Source organism: Nylanderia fulva, unplaced genomic scaffold (genome assembly GCF_048542155.1).
Source record: "Nylanderia fulva isolate GAGA-0341 unplaced genomic scaffold, ASM4854215v1 Scaffold19, whole genome shotgun sequence".
NCBI lineage: Eukaryota > Metazoa > Arthropoda > Insecta > Hymenoptera > Formicidae > Nylanderia > Nylanderia fulva.
The window spans coordinates 1,834,886-1,847,838 of record NW_028190161.1 but is presented as its reverse complement, the minus strand read 5'-3'; the positions used below and the strand labels follow the sequence as shown (position 1 = coordinate 1,847,838).

The window sequence follows — 12,953 nt, the reverse complement described above, 5'->3', positions numbered from 1 at the left end:
TTCTACCTAACTCCCTTCTTTCCCTATGAAAAGTTACTAGCCGTCGTGCGCGCCTCGACTCGCCCCCAGCGCGTACTAACCGTGCGAAATGCCACTCCCACGCCGGTTCTGACAGGGATGTATCTCGTAAAAAGGTGCCGAGGGTTGTGCGCGTGATGTTTCGTCGCCGCCGAGGACGATGTCGAGGGAGAAGGTCGATGCAAGGTGATTACGAAGGCACGCACCCCGATATACGCAGGTATGTGTTTTTGTATCACCCGGTATTCCATTTGGTGGGTTATTCATACTGGAAAAACAGGATGTCAAATAATTTTTTTTTTTTGCACGTTTTCTTCGAGAATATTTATATCTCTTTAATGTTTTAACATTCTGTTTGTATAACGTTGAATTTGGACGGTATAAATGTAATAAAAATAAAAAAAAAATAGAAATATGCAAATATAATATGCACACACACACGCGCACACATACCTATATACATATACATATAAAAATTAATATATGTATATTTGATTCAGTCTTATGAAAATGTTTATACTTGATCAATTCAATATCCTTCTTTGATTACTTTGAATATATACATTTTTATAACTATTAATATAGTAATATTTCTTTAATGTTTTCAACACATATTAATTGATCAAATATATGTATATTAATTGTTTTATTCTTATGTATACATATGTATATACATATGTATATATATATACGCATTCTTTGAATATATACATTTTTTTATAACTATTAATATATGTAAATATATATCTATATACATATATGTTTCTCCTCTCTTTCATATTAATTAATTCCTTAATTTAAAAGTAATTTCTTCTTAACGAATGACAAAAAGCTTTATCCATTATTGCGATTGATCAATATTTAGTTCATATATATATATATATTTTTATATAATTAAACTTTGCATAAAAATTTTACCAACTATAAATAATGCAATCTGTTTCTCCACTCTTGAAATTAATTCATGATAGATAATTGAATCTCAGACGTAATTTCTTATTCCAAGTCCTTAATTGATTATTGAATAGCTGTCGAATAGCTGATCGGTTTTCGTTTTGAATCTCATTAAACATTGACGAGCCGTAGTGGAGGGACACCCGTTATAAAGTCTCGGCGATAAATGACTGCACGCGCGAGATGACACGCGTTAAAGCGCAATGATGAGAACGCAAAGGAAGGGAGAAGCGTATGCAAATGCGCACATTGCTCGACGTTCGACCTCTTGGACGAGTAGATACGCGAAAGAGAAAGATGAAAGAAACGGAAAACGCACGCAGAAAGGAGAAGGATAATTCGCGATGGAGGGAATCGCGTTCATCGTTTCACGAAGGTATTCTCCTACGAGGAGAAGAGAGTCGGTCGCGTACAAATTTTTTTGCATCCTTTTGAAGTCAAGCCGCTAAAAACTCGAGAGTTACTAACCGAGTCGCGAATATCGGCCGTAAAACAGGCCCCACCTTGGTTTACTGATTGAACGCCTTATGGGCATTCTCTTTCCTAAGCAGTTGAGGAGAAGATTTGCCTTTGCAAAAGTCAAATACTTGTACTTCATATTTTTGTATCTGTCAGATACATACGTAGATATAACAGTTAGATATAAGAAAGTTTATACATGGTATACTCCTTTTTGCATTCTTCTGAGAGGTATTTCTTAATTATCTTATATATATATATATATATATATATATATATATATATATACATTCAAATCATATTTATTTATAAATGATAAATTATTAAATTTAAAATTGATTTGAAAAATCTTTATAATAAGAGAAGAGAGTTTTATATACAATTTTTTTAAAATAAATTAAATAATAAAGCTACAGTTTCTCTTCTGAAAGAGATACAGAAACTAAAAACGAGTTTCTATAATCTCAAAATATATTACAATATTTAACAAATGCAAAGAGAAAAATGCAAAAATGAATATGCAACGCAATAAAATAACAATGCAGACGTGAGACTTGAAAGTTACATTATTGAATTTTCAATTAAAATCAGTCTCCGTTTGATTTAAAGTCGATTCATTTAACAGATTCACAGCTCGCCACTTATCGTTCGACACCTCAAAACAATGCAAGTATCGGATTATGCTCGTTAGGTCGCCTGGGCCGATGGCGGTGTCACTTTCGTTATTTATGCGCGCGTAATATGTATTGTCGGTGTTAGGTTTAATTTAATTTCCACCATTGATCTCGGGAACGTTCAGCCGTGCTGCGTCGTGCCGTGCGAAATACCGGGGCATGCCGCATGGCGCGGTCCGTAATTGAATCTGTAACGGCGAGCAAATCAGCGCCGGCGATCATTACATTACACGAGTCGCACACTCGACGAGGCGATCGGCGTTCGTTAGCCAATCGTTGGTTTAATTGCCGGGGGCAAGCACAATAGGTCCCCGGTTAAGCCACAGCTTTGTGTTTAAAGCGTTAAGTAAACGCGGGCCCAGCCCCGCTGACCGATGGCTGCGATCTAATAGACCATTGTACCATAAACCTCCATTATTATTCCATTTTTCCAACGGATTTTTCTTCTGAAATAAGAAAAGAGATACTATACAATGTACATCCATTCGTTCGTTCTTCTTAAATTAATTTCACAGTCAAATGATCTCACGATGATAAGCAAAACAAGTATAAAGAATGTTTATTGACTCTTTGAACAGTATTTTTTAAAGCTAATTTTAAGCATCAATCGCTTTGAATTTCATAATTATATCTATGAATATTATTATTGAGAGAGTCATCGTTATTTGAAAAGAAAAAGATCCATGAAAACTTTAAATATAAGATAATATAGAAATTTTTTAAAATATAATATAGATATTTTTAAAATTATAATTTTTATAAATTTTAGAATCTAGATGAAGCTATAAAATGTCTATTTGTTTAAATTCTGTACTTTTTAAAATTTATCAAGGTTTTAGATAAATTTCCTCACTTCATGGCAGAATAATCAAATTTATATTATATCGCTTTAAATATGTGTTATATATATTTTTAGCAAAAAAAATTTGACATAAAAATTTTGTTAACACATGTAAATTTTTAATGTCAATGAATAAGATATCTGAGAATTCTCAAGTTAATTTGCCAAGATAGTTCAAAAAGTTTTTTTTTATATTGATATACTATAAAAATATACATATTCGCATAGTTAAATAAAATTTTAATATTATTTTATCACTTAATCATATAGGTACATTTTTGTTTTAACTAATTAACTTGTTGTTTACTTGATAAAAAAATAAAATGATTGGGCTAAGTACAAATAATTCTTAATTCGATTACATTGACGATTATGCTCGAGGGTTTAAGATAACGATTAGCTAATTTTTATATCCGAAAAATAAAAAATTACGCGAATGTGACACTTGTCATACAAACGTGACAGTAGTATTTTGGCAAGTACAAGCGATGGAAATTTGTCGTTCAACCGAACATCGTGATTATTAGATTTAACTTAATTCGCTTTAATAATCTAGAAGTGCAAGAGTGCATCGCACAAAGCGCATCCTTGTGCGCCGCGAATCCTGGCCGCGATGTTAACGTCGCCGCAGCCGCGAACGGGTGACAAATTTTGCAAGAGTTCCCTCTTTGCGAAACCCCTTCTCGCCCAGAGAATTATTAATGCGTTTCCCGGAAGCGAGGTTACCAGGCAAACGCGCGCGCAAAATTAGCGAGCTGCAAAGCGACGGCGGTTCCGCGCTACAAGCGGATTCCGATCGAGATAATGAAAATTAACGACGTTAAAGCGCCGTCACGCCTGCAATTAATTATCGCTGTGGTCCGTGCTGCCGATCGGCCCACACGGTACACCGCTCTTGCTACATCTACAACATAATCGCGATATCAATCCTTCATTAATTCCTGGAGCCGAAGGACGATGCGCGGTCCAGGACTCTCCTCTGCGCGCTACGCGATTAATTCCGCGGGATACTTTATAAGGCTATACACAGGGTGTCCCGCCGTCACCGGATATTAATGACGCGTTGCTCGTGTGAGCGAACGCTAGGAAGTTTTACGATCGAGAAATCAACCGCATAAAAGCGCAGTCGTCAAGACATCATTGACAATCAGCTGATTCGTTTTTATCTCGCGTCCCTTTGATTTCGAATGAGATAATTGTACTAAATTGACGCTGATAATTTTGATGATAAAGGGAGATAAAGTGAGAATGAATGGAAGGAGATTCTCAATATAAATTCTTTATATTTATATCAAAAGGGAAATTTCTGAAAAATATGTATCATATTTCACTTTACTATCGTTATATGAAGTTTCCGGGACACTTCATGTACACGAAGAGCTGTCGAGCTCTATGAATTATACATCGCATCATAACGGCCTCATCGCAAAGTTTCTCCCGCAGTGGATGATCGCTGACACGCGAGCGGAGAGATAAGGCAAACAAACGAGACTCTTAATAAAAAGACGGCAACAATAAAATTTAAATAAAATTAAATACCGAGCGATGATTTTTCTCGTGCTGCGATTCAGACGCGGATTGATCGTTTGTCAAATTTCACATTCTCTTCCGAAAGATTTTCCACGGCCACATTTTCTTCCGAAAGATTTTCCTTTTCTTGAGTCTCTCAACACACCAAGTTGCTTTTCATCTCATGCATCTGCTTGAAATCATTATATTTTTTCTTCCATGTTTGGGAGTCCGTAGATATGATGAGCATACATCATCTGATTTAACTTCTATTTAACAAAGATAAATATATTATTAAAAATATTGTTAAAAACCTGCATGTGTTGAAAAAACCTTTATGTTAAATGAATTTTTTTTGCTAGAAGATATAATATTTAAAGTGATATGATAGAGATTCGATTACTCTGCCATGAAGTGGGAAAATTTACTTAAATTTCCTTAATAAAATTTATTTTCATAAATTTATAATCATAGAAATCATAGAAAAATCTAAAAGGTATAGAATTTTTAAAAAATAAACATTTTATATAGCGCTTCATCTAAATTCAAAAATTTATAAAAATTGTAATTTTTAAAAAATATCTATATTATGTTTAAAAAATAAGCATTTTTTATATTATCTTATATTAAAAGTTTTCATGAATCTTCTTTTCAAATAATGAATTAATAATAATGTTCATAGATATAATTATGAAATTCAAAATGATTGGTTCTTTTTACTACAATTAGCTTTAAAAAATACTGTTTAAAGAATCAGTAAACATTCTTTATACTTGCGTTGCTTATACCTAAATACTGTAATAAAGTCTTTAATGTCGTTAATAACCGTAACGAATATCTCAGTCAAAATTTTAACTCGTGTCTCGTGCATCTGGCATTCAGAAACGTTGATTATAGGGAAACATGTGTGGAGCACGTGTACATGCTAAGCTGTAAAAGCATAGAAAACTTCTTGGCAGAGTGCCGCTCTCAAGGATATCCTCAGATTTTTAAGTATTTTCTTTATATGTACATGTGTGAGCTATTTATTTAAACAAAAATATTTTAAAGTAATTTTACGATAATTACGTGCAAACTTTTATGCTTGTTTGAATAATAATGGTAACATATGTTTATCACATTTTCTTGTTACACATTTTTATAATCAATTATATATAATAATTTCAATAGTTAATTAATTAAAATATAATAGATTTGCAAATTTCCACAAATTGTAATTTATGTGTGTGTGTGTGTGTGTATGCATGACAATTATAAGTTATTTAATATTAATAATATAATTATAAGTTACTTAATATTAATAATAAGTTACTTAATATTAAATTCTATAATATATTCAATATAAGAATTTAAAATATTTTTTACGACAAAAAAAAAACACTTTTTATGAAATTATATTTTATTCAATTTTGAGAATCTACTCACCAATGAGAAACAGTCTAATTATTCTTTCAATATTATATGAATAAGATCAATCGCACAAAAAAACAATTTTACATGCTATTAAAATATTTTAAATAATGTAAAATGTGCTTTAAGATTTTGTTATCAAATAAGTAATGGATATATATTATGAATAAATAAATACTTATGAAACATTGCAAATAAAGTACAATATAAAATACTATATTACCTTAGAAATTTCTTGAACTTTTGAATATCTAGTGAAGTAGCAAGTACTTCTAGAATTAAATATTGATCGTCATTAGGATCTGGTTGAGCGTTTGTCACTGTCGTCATTTTGTAAAACCAGCTAACCGCAGGACTACCCGATTCTACTCTTACACGTGTACGTAATAGTCCAGTAGTCGCCAAAAGAACTTTCTCTATTTTCGAGCGTAATAAATCGATCCCTGTAAATATTTAAATAGTTTTGAAGCTATCCTCCATAAATTGCATTTATTTGATCTTTTAGCGATAATAATGAATTTTAAACACACCTGTTAAATTCGTAGCAGAAACAGCGATTGCGTCTGTGGGTATGCAATCACTTTGAACGAGATCGCATTTATTGGCGACATCGATTATCGGATGAGCCTCGTCTATCATAGGTTTTATTGTCTGCTGAACATGTTGATACTGTGCTTTCATATCAGGATGACTGACGTCATATATATGAACTATAATATCCTAGAAAAAGGGTTTAAATTAAAAAACTTTTTCGTTTAAAATATAATACTGGATCTCTAAATATATATGTAATACTTACAGCAACCATGGCATCCTCTAGAGTTACAACAAATGGTTCGATCAAAGTTTCTGGTACATCTTGAATGAATCCAATAGTATCCATGTACAGTACTTTTAATTTGCTGGGTAAAATTCCTTCATGTGCAGTTGTGTCAAGGGTTGCAAATAATTTATTCTTAGGTTGAAGGGCTTTGTCATCTGTAAGTGCTTTTATCAAGGAAGTTTTTCCCGCATTTGTGTAACCAACTACAGCAATTGTGGGAAAACCATACTTCTTACGTTGGCTTCTGATAGTTATTCGATGCTGTTTCAACTTTTTCAATTCGTTTTTTAATTTCTTTTCTCTATTATCAAACATCAATTTTGTCTTTTCTGTCATGCTTATTACACCACTACGAGTCACGCATGTTTCAAGTACTTTTTTCCGGACATATGGTACTTCTGCTAAAGCTACTTGCAATTTTGCTTCTGAGGTTTTTGCATGCTGACGAAATATATGAATGATTATAGAGTAACGATCATACACTGGTAAACCTAGAATTTTTTCCAATTCACCAATTTGAACAAACTTTAGCTGATTAGTGCTGACAAATATGGCAGTTGGGTGTTCGCATTTTGTTAATTCTTTCTTCAAGTCCTCCATTGCACCGGTACCTAATAAACTTTTCCTCTGTAATGAAAGCAATGGGGCATACTTTGCTCCAACTACACACCAGTTAGATAAAGTGTTCACGAGTGCTACAGCTTCAGACATTTGTAGCTCCGGCGAAGTGTTTCTTTTCTTATCTCTACCCCATTTTATATACGGCTGTAAAACAAATGCTCTGTGTCCTCCAATTGCGGTACCTAAATAGTGGTTGGAGATCACTGCATATGCTTCCTGATCCTTTTCCTCGTCTGCAGATATATATTCTTCGGAATCATGATTGAAACGACAAACAATATCTTGGAGCAATATTCCTGATCTTTTACAGATTGTGTTGACCTTGTTACACGTTTGTAAATTATGCTGAGCGATATTTAGAATCTTACGTATGCACTGCATTTTACCTGTACAAAATTATTATCATTAGATTCTATAGCTAATGTAACAATTATTAATTTATATGAATCACAAAATATTCAATATTAGTATAATTCTATTATAAAAGTCACTTAACCTTCTTAATGTGCTTTAATATTTTGTTTAATTTTGCATATAGCAATTATGTACATAAGATAAACAATTCATATAGGAATAATAATTTAGAGAATTATAAACAATGATAAATTACACTATCATTCACAATTGTTGATGTTATTCACTTGTGCGAAATTATATTATATTAGCCATTCTAACCTCATTCCTAATGAAATATACACATATAATAATTAATATTTAATACAATTTTCCCACATAATGCAATCTTGTTCAGAATTACTCAATGCATATAATGCACATCATTAAATATTAATACCAATTATGCGAAAATTTAGAAAAATAGCGGTTTTTCAATCAGCTGATCGCAGTGAATGCGGCTATTAAACTGTCAGTACTGACAATACATAAATATAAATTATGAAAATGATTTTTTCAGCACTGCCAATATACCGGCAATCTATATCGGAAACAGCTGATCGCTATCGAATTATTTGACACTTGATACTCAACACATACACGCAAGAGCCACGTGACAGCCACTTCTCGGTGTGCACTCGCGCTCAGCTGACAGGTCGCGCCAGTTTGCGCCTCCTCTTCCTCTTATGAAGCGTAGTAATCCTTGTATCGCGGGATCAACGACTGCGATTACGTCGCAGCGGAAATGGAGCCGGGGACGCTGGCGAAGGTGTTGCACGATTTCCTTACCACCGTCGATGGCGAGCTGAGCCTCTCCCAGGGACAATATTTCCTGGTACTTGGCGTGAACGTTTATCGCATAACCTACCAACAGATGTAAACAGCTGAAAATAATAGAATGCCTTGTCACATTGATAATTTCAGATACACGAGGTCGTAGACAAGCATTGGTGTCTTGGTCAGTCTCAGGACAGAGTCGGCAAATTTCCTACGAGTCATTTACATAAAGTGGAACTTCCTCGGTTTGATGAGACGGAAAGAGTGTTTGTCGCTGTAGCTGACTTTCCTGGACAGGAGACTGGAGATCTGTCCTTTGCGCGAGGTAAAATTATTGTTAAAGGTATATGCTATGTCAGTGCTATAGTGCTGTAAAGTCCCAAATTTTCTAAAGAATTTAGGATTAATCTAGTCTTTGATAGAAACTTGGAATGCAATAAATGGATAAAAATAACAATTTAGATCATACATTTTTTTTCGTTGAATTAGGAGAACTTGTAATTGGAGTAAGAGATGTAGGTTCAGGATGGTGCATGGGCAGGACAAGCTGGAAAAATGGTATTTTTCCAACAACACATACGTGGGAACTAGATACAACATTAATAAAGGTAGTTTAAAAAGATTATACATAACATCATATGTGCCAATGTTAAACTATACCATTAATTATTAGAATTTTTTAAAAATTATGTTATTAATCAGAAATATTCTTTTTGCAGAAAACAATAAAAAAGAAATTAATAAGAAAAAAAGCAAAGGTTAAAACAACACTGAAAGCGCAACTTGATGAAGAGTTGGACCTAACAGCGGGCGAAATTGTCACTGTTATAGAAATTTTAGATGATGGCTGGTGTCATGGAGTTACAGAAGATGGTAGGAAAGGCATATTTCCAGAAGGATTTATATCATACATAGATATGGATCAAGACACAGTTGATCAAAGTGAAATTACATGCACAACACAAAATGATGTTGCATCTTCCTCGACATCTTATGATGGTGTAATTTACAAAGATTTTGGTGAAACTTCTACTGGAAACTCTTACATGAATCTGCCTGACGAACCTGCTCCAAGCTACTTTGATCTATTCCCAGAGGCCTTATCAACAATTAGTGATGCAACAGATGTACAATGCAATATTCATGCGAATTCTATCGATGTTAAACCATATGCCATAACATTATATCCATTTAATGCGCAATTTCCAAACGAATTGAGTTTCGGAGTAGGTGAAGTGGTGCATCTCATCAGACATATCGATTCTGAATGGATGGAGGGTATGATCGATACTACTAAAGGGATATTTCCATCATCTTATGTCAATATTATAGTCGATTGTGCGGTAACCAAGCAGGATCAAGTTCAATCTGAAGTGCCCGCGAAAAAAGATGCTTTGGAACCGAATGCTACTGTAAAAGTACTGTTTACCTTCGACGCGCAAATGGACGGTGATTTGAGCGTTCAAGAAGACGAAATTGTCACCGTGGTGGAAATGGCTAATGAAGATTGGGTGAATGTGAAGAATAAAAATGGCCTAATCGGTTTATGTCCACGAGAATATTTGAGTTCGATATCCGAGCATTCGTCAGATAGTCTACAGGAATCGAACTTGGAAGAATTTGAAGATTTCGTCCTGGTTAGACATAAGGAAGCGAATGCAGTTGTAACAGCTGAAGAGCAAAAGCCAAAGAGATTGTCGCAACCGCACAGACCAGCACCGCCAGCTCCGGCTCCAGGTAGAGTGCCATTACAGAAGGAAACTGTTGCAAATATAGAAGCATCTGCTCAAGAAAATGAAGCTGCAATTAGTAATACAGCTAATGTAAGGCAAAAACGTGCGGATCAACGACAAAATGTAATATCGGAGTTGGTTATAACAGAGAAGGAATATGTTCGCGACTTGAAGTTGACGTACGAAACGTTTAATTTGCATGATCCGAGTTTCCTCGGATCAAAGGGAATTGATGTCGTTACGTTGTTTGGGAATATTTTGGAAGTTATTCATGTCGCCGAGGAGTTATTGGATATGATCTTAAAATCGATGAAAGATTGCGATGAAAGCTTGCAAACAATTGGACCTTGCTTTGTAAATATGTCCGAGAAATTGAAAAGCGTTTATGTTAAGTATTGTGGAAATCATGAAGCAGCATTAGCTTTGTTAACAAAGGTATTCTACATATAAAATAAATATATTTTTTTCTTTTTAATTAAGCTTTATCTATCTACTTATAATATAAAAAATTATATAAATTGTATTCATTTATGTTTCAGTATGAAAATAATGAAGAAATCATGAAAATATTTAATAAGGGTATTGAGACACTACGTCGCCAAGTTGCTTGCTTTGATATGAGCTCTATTCTGATAAAACCAGTTCAAAGAATTTTGAAGTACCCATTAATGTTATATGAATTAATAAAGGTCAGTAATTGCATTAATTATATAAAGCATAAGAAAGTGTAGTTAATTTTGAAAGCAATAAAAATCCAATTTTGAATCTAGTTAAATACATATTATTTTGACAAGATGTTAAATTGATATCAATTTTAGCAAGATTAGCAACAATAAGTTTATCATTTTCCAAAAATATACATATATATATATATATATATATATATATATATAATTTATTTATTATCGAAGATATATTGTATTATATTTTTGTATAAAAATAATGTTTACAGTGCACAGAAGATAATCATCCAGACAAAGCAGCTATAGAAGAAGCATGGAAAGCCATGACAAATGTAGCCAGTTATATCAATGAATATAAACGCAGAAGAGATATCGTGTCAAAATATTTAGACACTGATAATACTTTAATTAGCAAAATGTCGAAATTAAATATGCATTCCGTAGCGAAAATGTCTACAAGGCTAAGCACAAGGTTGTCGGCGAGTCTAGGCTTGACAAATATCGTGAGTGACACCGAGTTTGAGGAACTTGAGAAGCAATTTCGATCTATAGAGAAATGCACGTGGCAATTAGTTAAGGATATTGAGCAATGTATCACACATTTGAGCGACGAAGCTATATCTGGTGAAGTAATAGCCGAATTCCTTGTGCATTATTATCAAGAGACTCCGACTGCCGAGATGAAGAAACTACAAAACATAAGATCTATAATTTGGTCTCAATATATGCAGGACTTTAAGACCTGTATCGAAAAGAGAGTGAGCACACCGTTGCATTCCTTAGCGACATTATTAGAAGGACCGGCGATGCTGGTAGCGAAGAGACACGATAAGTTGCTGGATTACGATGCTGCTATTTCTAAGAGTGAGAAATATAAAGAATCAAAAATTGTAATTGTTTACATAATTTAGTATTTATGTTCATGGGCGTCCGCAGGCAGCATTTGCCCATCTTCGAATCAGTAAAAAAATTAAACATTTGTCTTCTTTTAAATAAACATTGAAATTTATTTGCATATTTAATATAAAAATTTTTAAAATTAAGAACAAAAAAATTAATTATACATCTTCTTGGAAAAAATCCTGCGGACACCTATATTTATGTTATAATGCGAACACGCATATTAGATTCCTTTAAACATCTTTTCACTTTTATGATGTACTTTACCTTTCATTTCAGACACAAGAGGAATTATTTACTGCTAAGAGTATTTACGAAGCATTGAATCAACAATTGATCGAGGAATTACCTATATTATTGGACGCAGCAGCGAAGATTTTAGTTAATTGCATAAGCACTTTCGCGAACACTCGAAAGTTATTGAGTGGAAAAATTACTAAGCAATATCTGACTCTTTGCGAGGTATTTATAGATAAAATTTTGATCTTTAATTCTAAATTGGAGTGTACGTTTGAATAAAAACTAATTTTTTCAGACGTCGCCGCATCTATCCTCGCAAGATGTGCTGGAGTCATTTCTCGTGAATCATAATTTAATATGGAATCAATTAACGCGTTTCGCATTTGCTGGCACGAATCCTCGAACAGACGAGGTCCAATCGCAATTGTGCGAGCAAACGGAACAGCAGAGATTCCTGCTTAGAGAAAAATACACCGTAGACAAATTGTTTGTAGTGATTGAGGACGTTACCAGTAATTCCACGCTTGACGTAAGTGCGGCGAGAGGTACGTTAATTGCAGCCATCAAGAAACAGGATCCGATGGGAAACGCGGCGAGATGGTATGTTGACACTGGAGTCACTCAAGGATTTCTGCCCTCTCAAAAACTGAGACCGGTTCAGCGGCAAAATCAGCACCAAGCTGATCCAACCGCGACGGACGTCGCTGCTACTGGAAGGAAGAGCTCCAGTCCTCCAAATTTGATGTCGCTGGATTCTCCGGAGAAGGAAATCAGGAAAACGTCTCCGTCGCATCTGGAAGATTTGCTTTCATTAGACGAAGAATCGAAATTGAATCACAATTATTGCAACATGTCAGAAATGCCGAGAGCTCAAGTGTATCAAAATGTATATAATGAAGTTAGTATCTTAACGTTCCT

At 33.9% G+C, this 12,953-nt stretch overlaps 2 protein-coding genes across 7 annotated transcripts in view; one reads left to right on the top strand and one right to left on the bottom strand.

Annotated features, from left to right (window-relative positions):
• Nucleotides 1-129: 129 nt before the first annotated feature.
• LOC114936136 (rho guanine nucleotide exchange factor 38) overlaps nucleotides 130-12,953 on the top strand; it is a 16,760-nt gene continuing 3,936 nt past the window's right edge. Inside the window, exons 1-9 of the mRNA XM_029309188.2 lie at nucleotides 130-238; nucleotides 8,223-8,537; nucleotides 8,627-8,804; nucleotides 8,969-9,087; nucleotides 9,199-10,647; nucleotides 10,752-10,901; nucleotides 11,165-11,785; nucleotides 12,075-12,257; nucleotides 12,331-12,933. Coding sequence (XP_029165021.1) covers nucleotides 8,448-8,537; nucleotides 8,627-8,804; nucleotides 8,969-9,087; nucleotides 9,199-10,647; nucleotides 10,752-10,901; nucleotides 11,165-11,785; nucleotides 12,075-12,257; nucleotides 12,331-12,933 — 3,393 coding nt within the window. The 5' untranslated portion in view covers nucleotides 130-238; nucleotides 8,223-8,447. The remainder of the gene's footprint in view (nucleotides 239-8,222; nucleotides 8,538-8,626; nucleotides 8,805-8,968; nucleotides 9,088-9,198; nucleotides 10,648-10,751; nucleotides 10,902-11,164; nucleotides 11,786-12,074; nucleotides 12,258-12,330; nucleotides 12,934-12,953) is intronic.
• LOC114936137 (putative GTP-binding protein 6) lies at nucleotides 948-8,259 on the bottom strand. Of its 6 annotated transcripts, none has more exons than XM_085481700.1 (5): nucleotides 8,237-8,259; nucleotides 6,665-7,695; nucleotides 6,396-6,585; nucleotides 6,089-6,308; nucleotides 948-2,551 (listed from the first exon to the last, which is right to left on the bottom strand). In XM_085481700.1, the coding sequence occupies exons 2-5, from the start codon at nucleotides 7,688-7,690 to the stop codon at nucleotides 2,491-2,493; spliced, it is 1,497 nt and encodes a 498-aa protein (XP_085337826.1). In that variant the 5' UTR covers nucleotides 7,691-7,695; nucleotides 8,237-8,259; the 3' UTR covers nucleotides 948-2,490. The 6 variants fall into 6 exon arrangements, with proteins under 6 accessions (XP_085337826.1, XP_085337822.1, XP_085337823.1 ...); XM_085481696.1 differs by lacking the exon at nucleotides 8,237-8,259 and adding an exon at nucleotides 7,920-8,227; XM_085481697.1 differs by lacking the exon at nucleotides 8,237-8,259 and adding an exon at nucleotides 7,985-8,227.

What these genes read in the sequence shown, in the direction of transcription:
- LOC114936137 (XM_085481700.1), bottom strand. Translation starts at nt 7,690, where the DNA reads ATGCAGTGCATACGTAAGATTCTAAATATCGCTCAGCATAATTTACAA. An exon ending in TAGAGGATGCCATGGTTGCT is followed by an intron (nt 6,586 to 6,664) that starts GTAAGTATTACA and finishes CCCTTTTTCTAG; the next exon opens with GATATTATAGTTCATATATA. An exon ending in AAGTTCAAGAAATTTCTAAG is followed by an intron (nt 2,552 to 6,088) that starts GTAATATAGTAT and finishes TTCTTATTTCAG; the next exon opens with AAGAAAAATCCGTTGGAAAA.